Source organism: Asterias amurensis, chromosome 19 (genome assembly GCF_032118995.1).
Source record: "Asterias amurensis chromosome 19, ASM3211899v1".
In the NCBI taxonomy this organism is placed as follows: domain Eukaryota; kingdom Metazoa; phylum Echinodermata; class Asteroidea; order Forcipulatida; family Asteriidae; genus Asterias; species Asterias amurensis.
In genome coordinates this window covers 10,311,612-10,336,187 of record NC_092666.1, presented here as the reverse complement: position 1 = coordinate 10,336,187, position 24,576 = coordinate 10,311,612, and the positions used below count along the sequence as shown (strand labels likewise).

The window sequence follows — 24,576 nt, the reverse complement described above, 5'->3', positions numbered from 1 at the left end:
AATGCATATGGTTGGAAAGATGTTGTAAAAGTAGAATACAATGATCCACACAAACAAGCCTCGAAATTGCATGGCTTTCCTTTTACCTCGTCGACTAACACGGCCAGCCATTTATGGGAGTCAAACTGTTTGACTCCCATAAACGGTCATCCGTGTTAGTTTGCCAAGTAAAGGAAAACCACGCAATTTCGAGGCAGATTTGATGGATCATTATATTCTACTTTTAAAACATCTTTCAACCCATGTGCATTTTATACACAAACGGACACAAACGCTTTTTATAGACCATCTCGTCGTATCCAAGGCAACGTGTTCCTTTAATTCACTGGACTTAAGAATCATCATTAGACATCTGGCACTTCTTCTTAATGGTGATGTAAGTTTTTAGGGTGCTATTCAAATTGAAAAAAAAAGAAAGTTTCTTCTCTTATTACACTTGTAGGTCTGTTATACTAGAGTGAAACACTTCACTTACCCAATTAACAGAGGTATCTCTTGCCAGTGATAATTTGTGTAACAATGACATTATGGGATTCCCCAAGGATCAACACACCAATTTGACGACACTGTGAAACAAAGCTTAAAAAAGGAGGGCTCTGTTCGGGCAGCCAGTATAAAATTTATGATTGAAAGTTCTTATTGACTATATACATACATAAATTGATTGAAACGGTGTTAAGGTTCATCAAGTATCTGTTCTTGGTCCAGCCAAGCCGTTTAAAGACTCGCTTAACAAGTTAAACAACAGAGGGCTCTGTTCATGCAGTCAGTTTACGAGACATCTTGGAAAGTTCCAATCTATGATCAGACGGAATGCATTCATAAGAGGTTCCTCAAGGGTCAATACTTGGCTCATATCACCTACTCTCCTTGTTATCAATCTTCTTGGTAAATGCATCAAGATCAGCCATGGCCTGAGATGCCTCCATCTCTGCAGCTTGATCGAAGTCACTGTCAGAAGAAGAAAAACCAATAACAAAAATATTAACATTTCTTATATCGTTGCTGTACCCGCTGCCAAAACATAGGATTCAAACTGCCTCTAGCTACAGGGCAACCTCGGTAGTCTAGTTGGTAAGACACTGCTGTAAAATTGCAAGGGTCGTGGGTTCGAATCCCACCCGAGTAAAATGCCTGTGATATTTTTTTCACAGGACTCGGGGAAAGTACTGAGTATACAGTGCTAACACACATTGGTGTATGGGTAAAAAAAGAAAAAAATAATATTTTTTATTCCTGATGCCTTGTGAGATTTTGCTTCTTTTAAGAAAATTGTTCAGATAGAAATTATTCACTAGTTCAAATTTTGTAAAATTATGAGCTTTTAAATTACAAAAATTTCAGAATTTGTTTAGAAGTTTATGAAATTAATAACTATGGACAAAAATACATCAAGCATAAACAAAATGAAGTAGGTTTAATTCTACATGTATACCAAGATTCCCCACCGAATCTTTGAAGAACTAAACCTTTTTTAAAACAAAGGTTGCCATCAAGTTGAGTTTAAAAGAAAACCTTGATAATGAATAAGAAGTTTTAAAAGCTTAAAATACTTACTCTTCTTCGTCAAGAAGCGATGGTGGCACTGGTCTGTGGGATATAGCTTCTTTCTGCCAAAATAAATTTGTAATGAAACATTTAGTTTCCCAATACATGTATATCTTTGGTTCAGTAACTAGTGTTTGTGTGTTTGTTACTTAGAGACACTGGACACCGTAGGTAATAAAGACCAGTATTCTCACTTGGTGTATCTCAACATAAAATAACCAACTCAAATTCAATTGGTCGTCGAAGTTGCGACAGAATGATGGAAGAAAAAACGCCTTGTTGCACAAGTTGAGTGCCTTCAGATGCTTGATTTCGAGACCTCAAAGTCTAATTGAGGTCTCGAAATCAAATTCAAATATTTTAGGTTGAGTGAGAAATTACTTCTTTCTCAAAAACTACATGACTTAAGAGGGAGTTGTTTCTCGCAATGTTTTATACTATCAACAGCTCTCCATTGCTTGTTACCAAGTAAAGTTTCATGCTAGTATTTATTTTGAGTAATTACCAACAGTGTCCAGAACCTTTATGATGATCTAGCAACAAGAGAACTCGGCAGAGCTCCCACTAGGCTGCATGAACACCAAGCTGGCAACAGCTGTAATCTCTCTCATACTAACATTGGTTTTTCATCAACGATCATTATGAATCACACACATTCTAGTCATTGTGAAATCAGCTGTAAGCTTGACCTGATTCCATCCAACAACGTTGTGATGTTACAGTGGTGGTGGCAGAATTTTTTTTACTGAAAATATTGTCAAGTACCTCTCGTCTTTCCATTGTCCTCTTCTTGTGAAGATGTAGCGTCTCTTGCCTGGCGATGGCCTGCATTTAAAGAAAAAAGACAAACTTAATGAATTTTAAAAAAATTACTAGAGCGGGATATGAACCAATGACCTCTGGATTAACGTACCGGCGCTTTACCAACTGAGCTTTCTAGCCCTATGTTGGCGGTCTCCCTATTTAGTCTATATCTTTGTTCGGGGTGCCAGTCAGAAGGCATTAAGCCAATAACTGTAGTGTAGCCAGGAATCACACACAAGCTTACAACAAAGAGGGGACCACCCAAGGGGATGCGTCTATTTATTTCAGATTTCAAATAATAAACCACAAGGGAATTTGGGAAACTGACTGGGTAAATTTGAACTCATTTGGATTTTGAAAATAATACTAGAGTGGGATTTGATCCAACGACCTCCAGATTAATGTGCTGGCGCTCTACCAAGTGAGCTATCTAGCCCTAAGTTGGCTACTGGGATTTGAGACTCTATAGTACTAGCGTTTGAGACCCAATTCCAAGGTGGGGTTTCTACCTGGGCCCAATTTCATAGCGAAGCTTATCGGCCCATTTTTTGGTTACTGTGCGGTTTCTATTTCATAGCGCTGCTAATCGTAAACACACGAAAAGGCACGCCTAACCTTCCGGTGCTTACCACACGTAAATAAATGACATCACAATGCAAATCCACAATAAACACGCAATACGGCCGCCAAATTTTTCTGCTAAACTGTGAAATACGCAAATTAAGGCTTAAGCAAATTTTTCTGCTACTATACAGTAAGCACGCAAATTTGCTTACCAATAAGCAGCGCTATGAAATTTGGCCCAGGACTGTAACACTGAGATTTGTGACTCCAGGACTTTAGTACCAAGATTTATGACTCAATGACTTTAGTACTAATAAAGAGGTGACTCGAAGACGGTCATCGTCAGGGGTTTGAGACCTATGGCATAACACCCAAGTACCTGTTTTGTCAGCTTCATACTCTGAGCGTAGATCACCTCTGCCTGTGCTTTCTGCAGGAAGTCATTCAGTTCTAGAAACACAATTTAAAATAATCAAACAAAATTATGAAATATGCTTCTTAAAACTTCTATAAAAGAATCGGTAAAATAAGACTTCCAGAATACCTATGGTTAGAAAGGAGGTCATATAACATATTTTTTTGTGGTTTAGATCAGTGCTACAACATGTGTGATAAGCATACATAGTGGGGTAGCACATTCAGAAAACCAGAAACAGCAGACACAACTAAGGGAATCAATGTGTGGTGAAGACGTTTTCAACTAGTGGTTTAATCCCAACGAGGCCTGGTTCTTGATAGTTTTACCGAGACGAAGTGGAGTTAAATTATAAAGAACCAGGCCGCATACGACGGGTTTAAACCACTATAATGCAAACATTATAATTGTTAAATTATTTCTTTCAACACAACACCCCTCCAGCTTTGAAATGGTGGGTAAAGCCCTCCGTCGCCCTCGGAAAAACTACTCCTTACAAGGGATTGCTGTGCGCGCCGCGCGTACCCCGTGATGTGGCATAACTGTTTCAGCAGTTGCTCTCGATCAATAGGAATGAAGAAACTGTCTTATAAGAACAGGGGTGCAAGTTCATGTGTCACGCTCATGAATTAACACTTTTTACCGGTCATTAACAAAAGGTTTGTGCACACCCACGTGACGCGCTCTCCACCAATACGAGTAGAGAAACTGTCTGGGGTATTTATGAATAGGCCTTTAAATTGTATGGCAATTCGTCGTTTATCAATACCATAAGCAGGAACTGAGGACATTACTGAATTGATGGTAATGACTATGGCTATGAGTGTTGCTAAGGGTCTTGCTCTGGAAGTCATATCCCTATAACACTTGATGATGCGCTGATTCAGCCTCTAGGGCTGAGCCATAGCCACCAATTTGAACAGAGGCTAAAGAGGGCGCTATAAGCTGAAGTGGCATAGTTTGATTGTGGCACAAAGTTTACAAAAATGTGTGAGTGTGACATTTAACGGGAAGGTACACGTTTTGTAGTTACTCAATAACAAATATTAACTTAAAAACTGACTTGGTAACGAGCATTAGAGAGCTGTTGGTAGTATAAAACATTGTGCAAAACGGCTCCCTCTAAAGTAGCATAGATTTTGAGAAGAGGTACTCACTAAAGTAATAAAAGACTTCTTTTATTTCTATCTGAAATCACACACAAATTTGTCCAACAAAGGGTGTTTTTTTTTCTTTGTCATTTTCTCCCAACCCTGATGACCAATTGAGCTCCAATTTTCACAGATTTATTATTTTATGCATGTTGAGATACACCAAGTGAGAACACTGGTCTTTGACAATTACCGATAGTGAACCTTCCCTTTAAAGGCAGTGGACACTATTGGTAATTACTCAAAATAATTATTAGCATAAAACCTTTCTTGGTGATGAGTAATGTGGAGAGGTTGATGGTATAAAACCTTGTGAGAAAAAGCTCCCTCTGAAGTGCCATATAGTTTTCGAGAAAGAGGTAATTTTCCAGGAATTTGATTTCGAGACCTCAAGTTTAGAACTTGAGGTCTCGAAATCAACCATCTAAACGCACACAACTTCGTGTGACAAAGGTGTTTTCTTCTTTCATTATTATCTCGCAACTTTGATGACCGATTGAGCTCAAATTTTAACAGGTTAGTTATTTGATGCATATGTTGTGATACACCAACTGTGAAGGCTAGTCTTTGACAATTACCAATAGTGTCCACTGCCTTTAAAAGTAAACAAACTAGCATTCTCTTGGGGTGCATTTTGGCGGTCTTAATTAATAACGGTTTCGGTTGAATGGCCATTGGTTAATTACTGACCAATGACCGAAACAGATAAAAGGCCCCATTGGTAACGGCCGCCAAAAGGTACCCCAGATAAAAGTTTTAACAGACTTTAATACTTACTTTGTGATTTTTCCATTTTCTCATAAGCCAGATTCACAGCTGAGGGAAAACAAACAAATGATATTATAATTTATGAAGAACATTAATCTGGTTTTCTACGTCTGTAAATCAAAATAATGTTGTCATCATAAAGCACATCCACTACCCATAATGCATCAGAGGCAAACCTGACACTTGACCTCATGAGTGAGAGTCCAAAGTATATGAGACTGCAGGACTTGCAATCACATGGTTGTGGGTTCGAATCCCCCAGCTAACCGCTGATTTCACAATGACTAAAAAAATATTGTCATCTAGTAAATGAGTCACAACTTCCGATATGTGTAGTTCGTAAATAGACGTTACGAACCAATGTTTGTGTGAGAGATTGGCTGTTGCCAGCTTGGTGTTTAATCCCTTTCTGGGAGTTTGCCGAGTTCCCTTGATAGGAAGATCAACAAACAAAACAAACAAACAAACAAACAAAACAAACAAACAAACAAACAAACAAACAAAACAAACAATCTAAAACTTAAGGTTGTGATATGTTTCCCAGATTGTGGACTTAAAGGCAGTGGACACTATTTGTAACTGTCAAAGACTAGCCTTCACAGTTGGTGTATTTAAACATGCATAAAATAACTAACCTGTGAAAAATTGAGCTCAATTGGTCATCAAAGTTGCGAGATAATAATAAAAAGAAAAAAACGCCCTTGTCACACGAAGTTGTGGGTGTTTAGATGGTTGATTTTGAGACCTCAAGTTCAAACCTGAGGTCTCGAAATCAAATTCGTGGAAAATTACTTCTTTCTCGAAAACTATGGCACTTCAGAGGGAGCTGTTTCCCACATTGTTGTATACCACCAACCTCTCCCCATTACTCGTCACCAAGAAAGGTTTTATGCTAATAATTATGTTGAGTAATTACCAATAGTGTCCACTGCCTTTAAAAAGCATCGATTTGAAACACAACAACTATCCATTTCATGATCATGAGTAAAACTAATTGCCTGGGATGTTGCATCTCATTCTCATGTTACCTATACTAGCTAGACAAATATATTAATTTATCGAGAGAAGCCAGGCATAAGGCAGTGTACTGTAGCCCTGGTAGGAAGCTGCCAGTGCGTTGCATGCAATGGAGGAATCTGGGGTGCCGGAATCCACTGGGCTAGAGGAGGCAGTGCAGACTGCAGTGTAACTAAGTTAAGAAAAAGTAAATCTAAATGTAGCCGTAGCGTAGGGCGTAGGTAGGCATTCTAGGCAATGATTTTCAAGCTATTTCGTTTGGATCTTTTTGTCATTTCTGGACCCCTTTGTAATTTTTGTTGTTTGTGGCTGGGACTGGTGTGGAGAAATCCATAGCAAATGCACTGCCGAATAGTTATACTACTAAAACTAGTACTACTAGTCAATTGCAATGTTAACATGCTATTCATTGTTGATATTATTGTTTCTGTAGTCATGTATCATTTAGTGTTGTATTGTAATAAAACTGTAGTGAGACTCACTATAGACTATGGTCGTGTTGGTGTAGCGTTAAACATGTTAAAAAACAAATGTAATTTCCTTACTCTGTCTTCCCGGCGGGGCAACTTTCAGCCTCTGTTTCACATCCCCAGAGACGAGTCGTGACTCAATCGGTGGCTGAAGGGTCAGTGACTGCCAGAACAACTTGGCACAAGCCTGATCATCCTCACTACACCCGCTGAAAACGGTTCTTTCTCCTTGGTTTGAAATTGGGTCTGTCGCTGTCATGGTGGCTGCCATCTTGTTTTGCCTGGACTTGTTGTCATGTAGGGCGCCACCACTTGACACCAAAAAAGCAGCGTCAAATTGGGAGCGGGCCAAAGGAATGTTGGTATGGGGGTGCATCTCATGCAGTCGTCCCCCCCCCCCCCACCCCCAAGTAGTCTTGTTTGATAATAAAATGTATCACATAATTAAGTTATAGTGACGTACAAACAAAGCGCTTGGTCATGGGGAAAACAAAATAACTGCCTATGTGCATGGTTTACCAGTTATGCCTATAATGCTCTTCCTTTCAAGATTGGAAGGCCAGGAGTGGGGGCTGCCGAAATTCAAGAGAATTCGCCCATCCCACACTTTTAGAAATTGTCTTATCATTTTACACTTTTGCACATTATGATTAAAGGTCCTTGGTTCGAATAGTCACAAATTCATGCGCCAAACTGATTTTCATAACTTCTAGACCTCAAACAGTTTGTTTTATAATATCCTGATAACATTTTGGGATCATACAACTGAGAGAAACATGGCAACACTGACAGGGTTACTTGCATAGTCTGTTCTTTATTTCTACATCTTAAAACTTACTCCGTCAATGTCTGAATATTCTAACCTTTGCACTGTATCATAAAAAGTTACCAACACAAACATTCCATTAAAGATAAATATATAACAATGTTTAGTTTTTTACAAAACACATATGATATTCTTTAAAAGACAAAGTGTTTGTACATTTCAAGTTTATAACCATTGAAAGTTAAATAAACTATAGAGTGTACATGTATGCATGCTATTCATAAATAACTGATTAAAGGCACTGTAGGCCCTACATGCTTTGTAATAGACCTCATGCTTTGACGTCATCCAGCCGCCATATTAGAGGAAAAATGGTGACGAAACAATCAAGACTCAAAGATTTGTACAGAATTGGCCAATGGACAACCTCCTTTTGACCTATAGGTGAGGGCACTCTACTGATATGAAGTCATGTGTCTAAGGTCTATTACAACAAATATATTTTAGGAGGAAAAATGGTGACGAAACAATCAAAACTCAAAGATTTGTACAGAATTGGCCAATGGACAACCTCCTTTTGAAATGAAGTCATGTGCCTAAGGTCTATTACAACAAATATATTTTAGGAGGAAAAATGGTGACGAAACAATCAAAACTCAAAGATTTGTACAGAATTGGCCAATGGACAACCTCCTTTTGAAATGAAGTCATGTGCCTAAGGTCTATTACAACAAATATATTTTAGCATAAAAATATAGGCCCAGTTCATACATGTACTTCTTCCCGTATATGCGATGCAAATTTTTGTGACCAGTTCATCTGTATGCACTCCTGGGGCCTCCCTTTCGACCCAAGAAAATACACTTCCCACAAAGTATTCTCAGGAAGTATCAACCATGCTTTACTTGGTATCGAGTAATGGGGCGAGGTTGATAGTGTAAAACATTGTGAGAAACTGCTCCCTCTGAAGTGATGTGATTGAGAAAGAAGTAATTTCTCAATCAAATATTTGATCCTGAGAAAGAATTTGAAGCCTTTCAGGTCTTAAGCCTTTCTCAGGCATCTGAAAGCACACACAATGTGCCACAAGTTGTGTGCTTTCAGATGCTTGATTTCGAGACCTCAAAATCTAATTCTGAGGTCTCGAAAATCAAATTCGTGGAAAATTACTTCTTTCTCGAAAACTACATCACTTCAGAGGGAGCCGTTTCTCACAATGTTTTATACTATCAACAGCTAAAAACTAAGGTTTTATGCTAATAACTATGTTGAGTAATTACCAATAGTGTCTACTGCCTTTAACCCCTGGGTGGAGAGCAGCAATTTATTTGCATATAAGTGTCTTGCTCAGGGACACAAGTGTCACGACAGGGATTTGAACCAACACTCTGCTGAACCAAATTGGGGGCCGAGCGGGGACAGGTTAACAATCTTTACCACCAAGTATGTTAACATTTTTAACAGGGTTGGTTGAATTGTGTGTAGACCACAGTAATAAATGACAGCTTCCATAAAAACATTTGATATATCATTGTTTTTATCATACCTTCAAAAGAGTTCATGTGATAAAATGATAATGCAGCATGCAAATATTGAAGCAAACTTCTTCTTTTCCTTTTTTAGTGCAGCCTTTATGATTGAAGATGGTTGCACTGCCAGACCAACAGGACGAACCCCTTTTTTGCAATAAGTGTGTATGGGGTACACACGTTGATAGTTTTTATAACAGCACCTGAGACCTCTGCATTACACCCCATCCGAAGGACAAAGCATCTGTTTAAGGTAACAAGTGTCACGACCGGGACTCGAACCCACACTGATCAGATACACCAGAGCTTTAGTTTGATGCTCTCAACCGCTCAGCCATGACACCTCCTGGCCACCTCACTGATCTACACTAAGCTTGTTGAAGCAGACCAGACTCAGCTCGGCACGATGACATACGGCTGATAGGGAACCTTCTTGGATTTCTCACAGCAATTGTAAATCCACTTTGGACGCACAAATGCTAGTCCAGGATGATCCGATAATGCCTGAGATGTTATGAAAAGACAGTTCGATACGTTTATTCAATGTTGCAAATAGTGTTTAATACAGAGTAATATGGTCATAATTTTAGTAAATATAAAAGAGATAAAAAAAGTGTAACTTTAAACAAATTGCAACATCTAGGTCCGGGGAGAAGCACAGCTTTTGTTCCCTAGCCTATGAACAGACAGACCTAAAAGAACCACAGACAGACATTAAAAATACAGGACAGAACTAACAGGTGTAAGACAGAAAATGAAGCCATTAGGAAATTGCATTTCAATGAATCAATGTTTAAAAGGCACACCATGATCACACACAAACAAACTGGCAACTTATAACCTGACAGACTCCCTTTTTAAAAACTTGGTGTCTGTACCAACTGTTCTGAGTAACTTATTTTTATCTCAATGATTCAAGTTGGTCTAGGGAATGGGAATAATGGGAACGGATTCAAAAGGGAGTAGTCTTTAGCTCTTTGTGAAATCCACCCATCATCAACTACATCATGTGTGTGGCAGCATGCTTCCGGTTTACTTTTGTTACCCCTGACCCGCATGATTTGTCTTTTTTATTTTTTGTATCCCTTCTGGTTGTCGTTCCCATTTGGTTTTGCTCTCCTCCTGCATGCTCCGCCCTCAGCCGCCCTCTTACAGTGTTTATTTTTTGTTTTTGTTTTGTTTTCTTAATTCAAATAGTTTATTGATTTAATTTAATTTAGTATTTATTTCCCTTATTTCTTGCTTTTTTATAACTGTTTTTCCGTTAGATGTTCTGTCTTGGGCTATTGTAGCTTTGGTTTGTTTGTATTGGTCGAATAAATAATGATAATAACACTATTAATGACCTACCTTGTCAAAATTATCATCCCAATCTGAGTTTGTTACAACAAAGATAACTTGGTCCGACATGTAGTCTTCCACAGTCCTAAAACAAACAAAGTATTTGCAATTACAATTTGAAGTTTGCTTTAAATTCCATCTTCTTCCTTAAAGACACTGGACACCTTTGGTAATTGTCAAAGACCAGTCTTCTCACTTGGTGTATCTCAACATATGCACAAAATAACAAACCTGTGAAAATTTGAACTCAATTGGACGTTGAAGTCACCAGATAATAATTGAAGAAAAAACACCTTTGTCACATGAAGTTGTGTGCTTTCAAATGCTTGATTATGGGACCTCAAAATCTAATTCTGAGGTCCCGAAATCAAATCGGGGAAAACTACATCTTTCTCGAAAACTACGTTACTTCAGAGGGAGCCGTTTCTCACAATGTTTTATACTATCAACAGCTCTCCATTGCTTGTTACCAAGTAAGGTTTTATGCTGATAATTATTTTGAGTAATTACCAATAGTGTCCAGTGCCTTTAAAGACTATTTTCACAGGTTTGTTATTTTATGCATATGTTGATATACACCAAGTGAGCAGACTGGTCTTTCAACAATTACCAATAGTGTCCAGTGTCTTTAAAGATAGGGTCATATGTCGGTTTTTGTCAACATAATTTATATGCAAAACTATAAAGAAAAAGGGGAATAAAAGCCACACATGAAATTTTCAGCTGAATACAGTGTCTACATACTGAGAAAATAGCAACAAAATTGTCTCTGTAATTTCCAAAGAAGGCAGCATCCATCCACGTTTAGCGAGGTGACAGCGGGAATCAACAGCATTGTCGACCGCAGTATTCGGTGGACCGACATCAAACCCCAGAAATCTCAGAAAAGAGTGCGCACGAATAGTTTTCCCCATTCAACTGTTTTGGTTGAAAAATGATCCAAACCAATAACACTTTGAAGGAATTCTTTTCTTGAAATAGTTTATCAATAGCTGCAGTGCATCTGACCAAAGAAGTGTTTATGGTCATTATTCGTTTGAGTAACTACCACACCAATCTATGCCTCTTCCTTAACACATGATCCATAAAACTCCACATAGAAAATGAAACTGAGATCCCACCAGCATCCCACAGGGATCCCACCAAATCCTGCCGGGATCCCGATAGATTTTTCAATAGCGCTTTCCGAACTCAATATTTTGTAAAGGCAAATTACACTTACCCTTCGAACGCTACAATAAGCCTTGTCAACTGCCTCCTCTCCTCTGCTTCAAACTTCCCATAGAGGAAAAACACATTCCCTTCAAAGAAGTCAGGCAGGTCCGGTACAGCAGTAGGCAACGGTGGAGAGACTGGAGGGTCTGGTGTCTCGCTGTCGGGTTCCTCATCAGTAGAACTATCATAGGGATCTGTAGAACTTGGCTTAGCTTTGACTTTCTTGTTTTCTTGTATCCTGGTAACAACAAAGTCAAACCAAATGGGAAATGATAAACAGTTCTGCTGGCAAAAATAAGTCTCAGTCAATGTTTTAATTTGTTAATTTTTGTGTTGATGTTGTATGCCATGTAACCTGTGATATCACATGTTTACAAAAGAGCTTCATATCGCCTGGACTTCATGCAGGCTCAATTTGTAAACACAGCTCAATTGAAGAAAACATTTCACAGAGATGACTCATACTTTTAATCAACTGTTGATAATGAAGAAAGGGGGCACATCTCAAAACTTGTTCAGCTCTTCTTTTAATAACTCTTGCGTTTATATAAAAATGTTGACACCAAATGTGACCAGTGTAGTATCTTGCTTGCCAGTTAAGGCCATAAAATGTATGAGGTCATTGTTTTTGTACACAATGAGTGCCAGGGTTGTAGCTATTTTTTTTTTAAATTCCACCACGGGCGAGCGGATCAACAAAATTTTTAATTATGGGACAATCATTGCTGAAGTGCAAGCTTAAGGCATAGTGCAAGGTTTCCAAACTGTTCATGTTGTGGGGCCATGCAATAACTTGAATGGCCTTTTGACTGCCTTCATTCTCTGTGACATTTAATATTTCGTTATCATTAGCTGTGTCTCGGATCAATGGTAATGGACAATATTTTGATTTATTCTTAGGGAAATCTGTGGTGGATGGGAGGCACAGTGTGTCTTGCTCAGAGTGCCGGGCAGAAATTGCGATTCCTGGGCGGGTTTGCCTAGCACCGCCCACCGTGGCTACAACAATGATGAGTACCGCACCTTCTGACTTCATCCTCAGTATCACCTCCTGATGATATATCATCTTGATAAGATGCTTTGGGGTTCAGGTTGTTCCCTCCATCCTCACTCTCAATGTCTGTTGTACTACAGTCATCATTATCACCAGCAGCAGCTACTTCAGTGGGTACAGAATCAGCAGACCCCGTAGCAGCTGTGGGAGGGTCAGTCCTCTGTCATAAAACAGCGTTTAACAAACTTTATTTATTTACCAGACTCCTGACGATGACTAGACCAAGCTAGTCAAATTATTGAGACCACAGTAGTAGTGAAGTTTATAATGAGAAGTCCCCTCAATAAGTTAAAGCTAAAGCAGTAGGCCGAGTTTCTACCTTCTGCCCAGGTAGAAGTTAAAGAACTGTCCTGCTTAAAGCAGGACAGTTCTTTTCAGAACAATATCATAATATTAAGCAAGACAAGGTCTCAAAACAACATAATCTAACTGCAAGTAGATACACACATGTTGTTAACGCAAACCAATTATATTAACTTTATTTTATTTCATAAAAATAGCTTCGTGAAGACTTTCAAGTTAAAGGCAAAAATTTACTTTTTTGTTTGTTGAACCATTTGATTGTTTTTCCTTCATAATGTAGATGTAAACAATAAAACTAAAATATGTATTTCCCAAATAAAGTCCACGCAGGAAGAATATTCCCTTATAAGAATGCACAATTTTGGAAGTAGTACTAACAGTAACATTTTTAAGATTCAAATTTTGGAGCATACAAACTGATATCTTTTAACATGACCACATTACTTCAAAGTGAAATGTTTCTCAAAATGCTTTTACTATCGAAAGCTGCTGTAGGAAGTGTACACTTTCAATTGAACTTGCAGGAACTGTTCAAACTCTGTTGCTGATTTGTAAGTGAGTGATGTCATGACCACTATTGTAGGTCGCAAGACCTTCAGATCTTAGTCTTGGTCTTGGACAATTGGGTCTCGACAGCGTCACTGGTCATGACTTTGCCACACAAAACATAAACAAAAACAACAACAAATAGATTTAAATTACAAGGGCCAAGAGAGTTTGAAAGAAGTCTCACCTGATCAGCCATTGATGAGGCAGCAACGTCTTCCTTTGTATCCTCATCAACAGGTCGGGCATCTTTGGGCGTGTCTCTTTTAGGCGTGGCAGCTTTAGGCATTGCTTTATTAGGTGTGGCTTTCTTGGGTGGTGCTCTTCTCCTCTTGTTTGGTTCCCTGTCTTCTTCATCCTCAGTTTCACTCTCTTCCTCATAGCTTGAGCTGTCATCACTAGTGGACACCATGTTATACCTGCATATTGTGAGTTTGACAGAAGTTGTTCAAAAATTCTGAACCACCTTCAAGCGTTTTATAACAACTACTGCAATTGATTGTTTGTGATCCATTTCATTCTACTATTTTACGTTGACTTAGAACCAACAACAGGCATCAGATTGTCTTAATGATTAGGAAGAGACAGTTTTGACATGACATGCTTTATTTTTCTGTATTTCCACCAGTGCGTGTGTGATAAACAATTTATCTTCAAGCGAATTTCAAGCAACACATGTGACGATCAGTATTTGACGCAAATGCCCCATTAACTTCTTATAAAAGCTGTACATTTTGCGCAAAGCTTATGAAGCACAATAAGCTGGGTGTGATATGGGCTGTGCGAAAGTTTACACTCCTTATTGCTATGAATCAACCAATCAGAATCAATAACTGGAGCCTGCCTAAAGCCATTATACACTTTCGGAACAGAAAACAAAATAAAAGACTTCCCTTGAAATATTATTCCATGAAATGCTTTACTTTTTCAGAAAACATTAAAACATTTATCAATTCTCGACAGCGAGAATTTTGGATTCATAGTAAACACATGTCATGACACGGCGAAACGTGCGGAAACAAGGTTGGGTTTTCCCGTTATTTTCTCCCGACTCCGATGACCGATTGAGCCTTAATTTTCACAGGTTCGTTAATTTATATATAAGTTGTGATACACGAAGTAAGGGCCTTTGGACAATACTGTTTACCCAAAGCGTCCAATGGCTTGAAGATAACATCTACATTTTCAACTCACCTCCTCCACGGATGTAAAGACTTCTTCTTGTAGGAGTCTAGTATCCAACCCTTGGTGACTATTTTACCCTTGCCTTGTACTTGGTTAAACTTAGGTGTGTTGGCAAAGGCACAACTGAAATAAAAGGAAAACAAAGAATCCAGTTAGTCTTGTTGAAACTGGATAGAAAATATGGAAGAGCTATACATTTTTATGACACAAAATTTTCAAAGTGGTGTGTTTATGAGTTTGTGCATGAAATACAACCAGAATGAGGTTTAGATAAGACTCCATCGCGCGTCTTCCACCCCTGGAAATTAAATGTGTATTTCCGATACATTTTGGTGTTTGAAACTTAGAGGAGAGAGCAAGACTAATACTTACATCACCAACACATTTAATCTAGCAAATATCAAGACTTTTCAAACTATTTAAAGACAGTGGACACTATTGGTAAATACTCAAATTAATTATTTGAGTAAAACCTTTCTTTGTGACGAGTAATGGGGAGAGGTTGATGGTATAAAACATTGTGAGAAACGGCTCCCTCTGAAATGCCATAGTTTTCAAGAAAGAAGTAATCTTTCCACAAATTCGATTTCGAGACCTAAGATTTAGAACTTGAGGTATTGAAATCAACCATCTAAACGCACACAACTTCATGTGACAAGGGTATTTTTTCTTTCATTATTATCTCGCAAGTTCGATGACCGATTCAGCTCAAATTTTCACAGGTTTGTTATTTTATGCATACTGTACGTTGAGATATACCAACTGTGAAGGCTAGTCTTTGACAATTACCAATTATGTCCACTGCCTTTAATGAACTTAAAAGCAATCCCTTTTTGGGGGTTTTACCAATGTACACCTCTCATTTATTGAGAAAGGAACAATTTTGTAATCTTCCGGTGGCCTAATGAAGAAGGGATTTGACTCTCACACGCTTCACTCATATTTGGCGATCATTGATTTCGAACCCTGCTTGACAAAAGTTAACTTACACAAGATGTGTACATCCCTTCCCCCAGTCCGGTTGGTATTTAGCTCCCATCTCCATTGCCTTGTCTCTAAGATCACCTCGCAGGGGATTCTGGAAACCACTTAAGACGAACGTCACCCCCTCCATTAACCTCTCAAAGGGCTTGGAGGATTTCTTCTTCCTTGATGTATCCTCATTGTCTGAAAAAAAATTAAAATAATAATAATAATAATAATCACAACAAAATTCATCATAAATAGATGGGAATTTTGTATGGAATAAAGAATATTCGTTTGGGGGTTTTATCCAGTGCTAATACACCGATGCGTGTTAGCACTGTAAACTCTGTACTTTCCCGCGGCTCTGTGAAAAAATATCACAGGTATATTACTCGGGTGGGATTCGAACCCACAACCTTTGCAGTTCTAGAGCAGTGTCTTACCAACTAGACAATCCAGATGGCCCGGTAGCTAGAGGCATTTTGAATCCTATGTTCATCCTCATCATTACCATTATTTTATATACATGTAGACTTGCGTTTCGTGGACACTTCCTCCTCAAACTGTAATTGGGGCTTATACCTAGACTCGCCACTATAACCTGTTCTCTTTTTATTCTCAGCTCAGCCGCCTCACACTTCTACCAGCCTTTCATTTGAGAGGAAATCTTGCTCAAAATACCCCGAACAGTTTATGCATCCTTACATCACACACACAGATAAACTGTGAGGCGTGAACAAAACCCTTTTCCCAAGGTTTCACTAAGAGCAACAATGAGAATGGAAAACTAAAAATCTCAAGTCTCGTTTTTCTTTCGGCAGAATACTAACCTCTACTCTTCTTAGAGGGCGGGGCTGCAGTCTTCTTCTCCTCTCTATCAGCGTTGTTCCGTCTCGTCGCAGCAGTCCGAGAGTCTCCTGGTCTCGATGACGGCGTAGAGTCCTCGTCAGAGAGTCTCCTCTTCTGAGTCACCTTCTGAGGTCGGTCGCTGTGTTTGTCCGCTGACTTAGGAGTGGAGCTGGTCGATGGTCTGACCTGGGGGAAAAATTACAATATTTTTTACCCTGGTATTGATTATGTCGGCCGCAGGCACAACTTCAACGAACCCAACTAACTTGGTTTGCGGTAACACTATACGTATATCTCCTCGCTGTTAGATTATGTTCTTTTGAGAACTTTTTTTGTTTCTTTCTTTTTCTTTTTAAAGGAGTGCCCCATGAAAAAAAAAACAAGCATAATATCCCATAGGGATAGCTAAGTGCTTATTTCAACAGACCATCCCACGATAAAAAAAACGAAGAAAAGAAAGGGAAAAATGGTTATTGGACTATGCCTTCCTCACTAGAAAGTGATGAGAGACACAACAACTAGCATCACCTGCAATCATAATTGCTGTAAAACAGGACGTTACTTAAGGTATTTATTGACTCTACATTTGAATGCTTTATATTCTACTACTTCGGAGTAGATTTTTCGGAAATCGTGAGACTTCTCTACTATCGCCGAGTACATGTAGATGTATCGGAGTCCAAGCTTTGTTGTGGTCTTCACACCAGCACCACTCCTGAGGAACTGACATAGCTCCGTCTCTGTCTGACCTTCAGCCTCACCCCATCAGTTGGTCCCACCAGGTCCATCCGTCTGTAGGAAATCTTTTGTGATATCCATGGTAACATGCCTTACTGGACACATGATCTCTCCAGTTGATATTACGCAACATCTTTAACATTTGTTTAAAAGTTGCCTGCTTGGCCAGAAAAGAAGTAAGATGCCAGCCGCAGATGGTACATGTGACATTGAGCACTTTGCAAAATACGTTTCATGCAAGCTTTAGATGAGTAATGAGGTGCTTGCTAGACTAACACTGTTACTATCTAGAAAAGCATGCACCTTCTTATTATGGCTAATGCCCGTGTAAGAAGAAGTATTTGTGAAGTAGTCTATAGACTGTATCATGCTGTATCCAACCTGGTCATGTTCCTTGTATTGAATAACAATAATGGATGCTAATAATCATTTTGCAAATAGGAAACAGACTATTTTGTTCTTCCAGCCTCAGTTTCGTAACATTGATATCAATGGAAGAAATTCAAGATGGCTGCACTATGATAAAGGTCTATAGCATTTTGATTGTGAACAATAAATTTGCTGTGCTTGGCTACTTGTTGTGCTTTTTGTAGCTGTATGAAGTTGGACTCAGAGTTGGTATACATACCTGGTTTGTTGTTGTTGTTGTTGTTGGTCCTGCTGCCATTGTCGATTGTGAAGTTGAAACTGAAGTTTTTAAGGATGCTGCAGCTAAAGTTGCTGCTGCCCGCACTGCTGCAGCACCTGCAAGTCAAGAAGAAGTCCCCAATAAAAATATCATCAATGACTGAATCTACTCTTAGTTTGCCTGGCTCTTGAAATGATAACTGGCTTTGAGGACAAAAAAGGAAGTTTACACCACATTTTTTTGTTAAGAGCCAATACAGCAGTCAGGGCTGCATGATCTTAGATGCCAAATCTTCTGTCTGATGGACTAATACACAGTCGAATGCAAATTGATAGTTTACATAATAACTGTTGATCATTATCATTCCACTTTTTTTCTGCAGGGAGCACTTGTCACATGTTTGTTTGTATGTTTCTTTGATAAAATGATCTTCCAATCAAGGGATTTGGCAAATTCACAACAGCTAATCTCTCAGTAACTAGCTGACAATACTAATTCTAGTCATTGTGAAATCAGTGGTTAGCTTGGTAGGATTCGAACCAACAACCGAGTGATTGCAAGTCAATCTGCACAATGCACAAAATGTAGCTAATCAAAAACCAAATGATGCTTTATACCAGAACAAGGTTACCAGCCAAACTACCATGTCACATGTATACTTTGTGACTGGTATCCGGCTTATTATATGTTTGCTTAGCAGAAACATGTTAAAAACAGTGGACACTGTTGGTAATTGTCAAAGAAAAGTCTTCTCACTTGGTGTATCTACACATGTATGCATAAAATAACAAACATGTGAAAATTTGAGCTCAATTGGTCGTCGAATTTGCGAGATATGAATGAAATAAAAAACACCCTTGTCACACGAAGTTGTGTGCTTTCAGGTAATTGATACCAAGACCTCAATTTCTAAGCTTGAGGTCTCAAAATCAAATTTATGGAAAATTACTTCTCTCTCGAAAACTACGTCACTTCAGAGGGAGCCGTTTCTCACAATGTTTTTTACCATCAACCTCTCCCCATTACTCGTTACTAGGTGAGGTTTTATGCTGATTATTATTTTGAGTAATTACCAATAGTGTCTTCAGGCTTTAAGCACTATTCTCTGCTTAAGCAGCTCTATGAAATTGGGCTCCGAGTTTTATTTACGTATATATCAGGAAGGTGTACTCAAGGCACTTTTCCAAATAGAAACAATTTAGATTTAGATTCAGATTTAGATTTTATTTTATTTATTGTCCACGTTAAAAAACATAGAAACTTGACATCCACTGGCCAAATACAAGTATACACAATCAATATCAAAACTTTATAAATTACAAAATAAGAGAAGTATAAATACAAAGCAACAAAAGACCCGCACACTGAAAAAATGCACCAGCCAAAACAACACCAACCGATCACATGGGAACTCAAGACAACAAAGGCTTGAAGACACACCCAGCCTTCCTACCCCCGTAGCCAACCATGACCAGCTAACGCTGCCCCGACCAATCCATTCCAACAGTGTTATGCGAACAATACATTCTAAGACAGAAACACCAGTAAGAGCAATGACTGACCAGTAAGTGGCGCTGGTTCCGTCTTCGTTATGCTTCTCTGTTTAAAGAAACTTCCAGCCGTTAAACTTGTGGACTTGGTGTCCTCTTTCAGTCTGAACATCCCAAGTTTACTGGCACTCTACAAACACAAAAAATTCAGAGCGATATACATGTATTAGTAGAGGGAAAGTAACAGCCAAAGTAAGAAAAGTATAAACATGAGTTGGGCCACAGCTAGCTTGAACATCTGACGTCAAACTTTGAGGCTCATGATTACGCCAGACACCAGCCTCAGATGTTCAGATCCTTACTCATGTACCTTTGACCCTGCATTCACTGCACATGGAGATTCACAGTCAATTCACACCAACATGTACACATTCAAAGTTTTATGGTGAAAAGGTCAGAAAGAAAGATTCTCGAAAGTCTAACTTCATCTTAGGCCTTGAATTCAAACCGCATTTCATGGAATAATATTTCAAGAGAAGTCTTTCACCACTACCTTCTGTCATTTGTCTGTAAACCCTGTAAGTTATTTATAAATCTGTTAACTTTTTTTTTGTATCGATAGGGTCCAATGGCTTTAAATATTTACCTGTTGCTCCGATTGATTGGCTGATGAAGACTCCTCAGTTTTTTCAGGCGGAGAGTGGAACTTGATAAAAGACAGGCCGTATGAACTCAACTGAAAAAAAGAAATAAAACACACACACTGGATGGGCATAGTATGTCAAAGTTAAACCTACCCGAGTGCGGAGCTCTAAGCCCTGCATGACACAACACAACACAAGGACAAAATAAGGAAATCTTTACAAGCTTGACTATTACCTTATTAAAAGGCTGAGAGCAAACAACTTTGGCTCGATCCCATTTCTTGTCTAAGACAGCTTTGGAGAGTTTCTCAGGACCAAACATGCGGACACGGTTTGTGTTGATTCCATTCTTGCTATCCATGGGACTCATGAATGACGATGTAACAAGTACCACCTAAACAAATCAGACAGTGAAAATAGTATAAGTCTAGATGCATTTATAATTGACGAGTAAAACAGATGACGCAAAAAACTCTATTAAATGGTACATGTGCAACAACATTTGTTGTGGGAGTGTCGTGGCCGAGCGGTTAAGAGCACCGAATTCAAACTCTGGTGTTTCTGATCAGCAGAGTGTGGGTTCGAATCCCCAGCCGTGACACTTAAGTCCTTAAGCAAGACACTGAACCATTGCTTCGTCCTTCGGATGGGACGTAAAGCCGCTGGTCCCATGTGTTGTGTAAACGCATGTAAAAGAACCCAGTGCACTTCTTGAAAAGAGAAGGGGGTTCGCCCCGGTGTTCCTGGCTGGATTGGCAGCATATTGCGCCACAGCACCTTGTAAACCATTACATGGTGCTTAAGGATTAGGTCTTATTTTTCAAAATTCGCCCCACTCCTTGCAGTAATAATACCTGGCGCTTTGTATCCTTTGGCAAAAGGCGCATTATAAATACGGTTATTATTATTATTGCCCAGTTTCTTGATTAAGAGGCACTGGACACTTTTGGTTATCACTTAAAATAATTGTTAGCATAAAAAAAAAAAATAATAAAAAAATGAAGACACACACAATTGTGCAACAAGGGTGTGTTTTCTTTAATTATTCTCTTGCAACTTTGATGCGCATTTGAGTAAAAATTTTCACAGATTAGTTATTTTATGAGCTGGTCTTTGACAATAACCAAACATGTCCAGTTCTTTTAAAGACACAGGACAATTTTGGTAATTGTCAAAGACCAGTCTTCTCACTTAGTGTACATGGTGTATGTCATAATGTCAACATATGCACAAAATAACAAACCTGTGAAAATTTGAATTTCAATTGGTTGCGATATAATATTGGAAGAAAAAACACCCTTGTCATGATGAAGTTGTGCGCTTTTAGATGCTTGATTTCGAGCCCTAAAAATCTAAATCTGAGGTCTCGAAATCATTGTGTAAAATTAATTCTTTCTCAAAAACTATGTTATTTCAGAGGGAGCCGTTTCCCACAATGTTTTAAACTATCAACAGCTCTCCATTGCTTGTTACCAAGTAAGTTTTTTTGCAAACAATTATTTTGAGTAATTACCAAAATTAGTGTCCAGTGTCTTTAAGTCTTTTGCAGCCAGTTTGAATATGATTTTTCCCCGTTGTTTTGGTTAATACTTGGGGAGTTGAGGATTAAAAAATTACCTGATAGTCATCTGATGAGGTTGAAGTGGAATGGCCGACCAACACCTCCACAAATGCAGAGTTGTCATTTCCAATATCAATGGAATGAATCTGGGACGCTTTCTCAAACTACATGTATTTAAACAAGAAGAAAAAAACACATCAAACCTTAAATTTATAATAACAATAACCAGTTTTTATATAGCACATTTCACACCCGAAGGGCGTCCCAAAGCACTTTGGACTTTATTACTGGGCCTTAAATCTTTCCTTAAACCATCTCAACTCCCTGGGGAGTACACAGCCTGTGCGACAATTATATATGCGCTACTCGGCTAAACCAATCACAAGAACAATCTCTACCCTCACAGGTGCTTATTTACCCCTGGATGGAGAGAAGCAATTATAGTTAAGTGTCTTGCTCAGGGACACAAGTGTCACGACTGGGATTCGAACCCACACTCTGCTTAGAAGCACCAGAGCATGAGTTCGGTGCTCTTATCCAATCGGCCACCCTACCAATTTATGACTTGAAACCTCCTACACTTGGTAACATGTTATTTGGATGTTGTTTTAAACCATTCAAATCTTTGCTAGTCTTCATTGGCGACAGTCATTTTGATAGCAGAGTTGTCACTATCGCAACCGAATACTGTCCGTAACACTGTCCGCAAAAAACCTACTGGAGAAGACCTGTATCCACAAAACTCTGGATCAAAAGGAATGTCTTGACGTTTTTGGCTCGAAACCCCTAGAGCAGACATTTTTTTTTCTGACTGCGATTTGAATTCATGAGATGACTCATACATTGTAGATTGGGCCCTGGGCCAAATTTCATAGCTGGGACCAATTTTATGGCTACTGTTTACCAAAGGTAAGGAATCAACGATTATGGAAGCAGGGAATTATGCGCTTAGGTCAAGCAGAGTTATTGCTTGCACTTTTTTTAGAATACCTGTGGCTTTAAACAACACACAGCTGGGCGCGTCTTACCTGCAGAATAACAGAGGCTTTTCTGTCAGCATCTTCAGCACATTTCCACTTCCGATAAGACTCTGGTTTTAAAAGGTTGTCTGCCTTGTGTGTCTGGAAACAGAGACATTTGAATACTATTTATTACATGTGATGTATAACAACAGTAAAATGATAGGTATAATTTGTATACGACGACAGGCAAAACGGGTACTCCTTACTGGAACTTTAGGCATCGTTCCACTTCCGTCTCCACGGACGATAGCGGAACAACCTCATACATATAGGACTAAGAAACAGGTATCGACAAAACATTTTATTCAACGATTGGACAAGACTTTCCCAGACTTTTGCTGGTCCCGAGTTAGTCAGGTGACACCGAATCCCATCGAGACCGAGTCTGAGACAACCCCCACGCCACGGTGCTCCGAGAGGTCGATTCCAATTCCAAATCTGAGACCATAACAAAATTGACTGAACAAGGAAGAGTCTCGGAGATCAGCCCGAAATGGAAAAGTTTCTGTACCACGCCACCACACTAATATCCATTGGAAAAGTTTCTGTATTACACCACTTTTCCATTCGATATGAAATAATATAATATCCAGTGTGCCTCAATGAGATCCCTTTTTGGAAAAATTAGTGAAAAGGTGGTGGCAGGCAGGATTAAAATACATTATTTTATACATTATAAATAATTTTATAATTTATATAAAGATAAAGGTACGGAAAGATTTTTTATTATTTTAATAATATTATTATTAATCATGTAGCTTTTTTGGTAGGCTATATCTAATTGGGACAATTTACTGAACTATTCGGAAAATTTTCCGTATGGCGCCACCACTTTTTCATTCGATATGAAATAATATAGTATCTAATTTACCTCAATGAGATATCCCTTTTTCTAAAAAAGAGTGAAAAAGTGGTGGCGCCATACGGAAAGTTATCCAATATGACTAAGGCCTATGACTTTTTATGAGGTAAATTACTAAATTAGATACTTTTACTGAGTTTTGGTTTTAATTACCATCGGATCCTATAAAAAATAAATTCCTATTGCTATTAATATTATATAATTATTTAATATTTAATGAAAAAGTGGTGGCGCCATACGGAAACTTGTTCTGCCTACACAACACATACAGAACATGATCAACAATTACAAAATACAATACAAAAAAATACAAAAACAATGCATCAACAACACATGATGATCAACATGATCAATAATATTAATATATCAATCATGATAATCACGCAAGAAGAAGACCCAAGTTTCCTACGACGGATACTCACCGTATCTTCACTGCTAGACGACACAACATACTGTAACTTAATGGCAGGCATCCTGCTTTCATTTAGTCAGACTTTTCAAAGTACTTCACCCATTTCTTGAAGATGAAAACACCGAAAGACAAACTGCGCGGGAAGTAAAAATAATGCCCGATTCTTCATCAAACATGTCAAAGTTCAACTTCTGCACCAACCAACAGCCCGCCCTCAAGCGTCTAGGTAGGGTGAGACTTTAGCCTGTCGTCACACTTCGAGGCTCTCCCGTAGGCTTTCTTGCGACCCCTTTCGAATGCAGCTTCGGCTTCGGGTTCGGCTTGAGGCTCCGTTCTCCCGTCTGAAGCCGGTGTCGCATGCAATTATGTCCTCTATGCAATACTATCCGGAGGACACTATTGCATATGCAATAATGTCCGCCGGACGCTTTTGCATAATCGTGTTCGCTGCTGCTGCTGCACATTATGCACTGTGTCCGCCCGGACACATTTGCATAAGCAGTTGTGTCCGCCCCGTGCAAAACTGTCCTTGCTGTAAAATAAACGCCCTTGGTTGACGGAACACGTTCGTCATTTTTTTTACGAGCTAAGTGCGTGTCATGAATGACATGGGAAATGTTCGGCTGTTGAGTATTCGCTGCATGCAATCATAAAAATAATATGTGAATATTCATGCTGCATATTTTGTACGTATGTTAGGTGCATGCACGCTCCCTACGCGCGCACAT

General features: G+C 38.9%; 2 protein-coding genes across 2 annotated transcripts; both read right to left on the bottom strand.

Moving 5' to 3' along the window:
* Positions 1-234: 234 nt before the first annotated feature.
* LOC139951302 (cilia- and flagella-associated protein HOATZ-like) lies at positions 235-7,013 on the bottom strand. The gene is made up of 6 exons (XM_071950127.1): positions 6,813-7,013; positions 5,260-5,298; positions 3,296-3,366; positions 2,314-2,373; positions 1,558-1,610; positions 235-951 (listed from the first exon to the last, which is right to left on the bottom strand). The coding sequence occupies exons 1-6, from the start codon at positions 7,006-7,008 to the stop codon at positions 858-860; spliced, it is 513 nt and encodes a 170-aa protein (XP_071806228.1). The 5' UTR covers positions 7,009-7,013; the 3' UTR covers positions 235-857.
* A 970-nt stretch (positions 7,014-7,983) lies between these two features.
* On the bottom strand, positions 7,984-24,016 carry LOC139951647 (DNA repair protein XRCC1-like). The gene is made up of 15 exons (XM_071950622.1): positions 23,859-24,016; positions 22,581-22,673; positions 21,609-21,716; positions 20,227-20,385; positions 19,994-20,083; positions 19,420-19,537; positions 17,858-17,973; positions 16,473-16,677; positions 15,666-15,843; positions 14,686-14,799; positions 13,679-13,910; positions 12,612-12,802; positions 11,596-11,826; positions 10,383-10,458; positions 7,984-9,536 (listed from the first exon to the last, which is right to left on the bottom strand). Exons 1-15 carry the CDS (start codon positions 23,907-23,909, stop codon positions 9,426-9,428), a joined length of 2,073 nt encoding a protein of 690 aa, XP_071806723.1. The 5' UTR covers positions 23,910-24,016; the 3' UTR covers positions 7,984-9,425.
* Between the last annotated feature and the right edge of the window lie 560 nt (positions 24,017-24,576).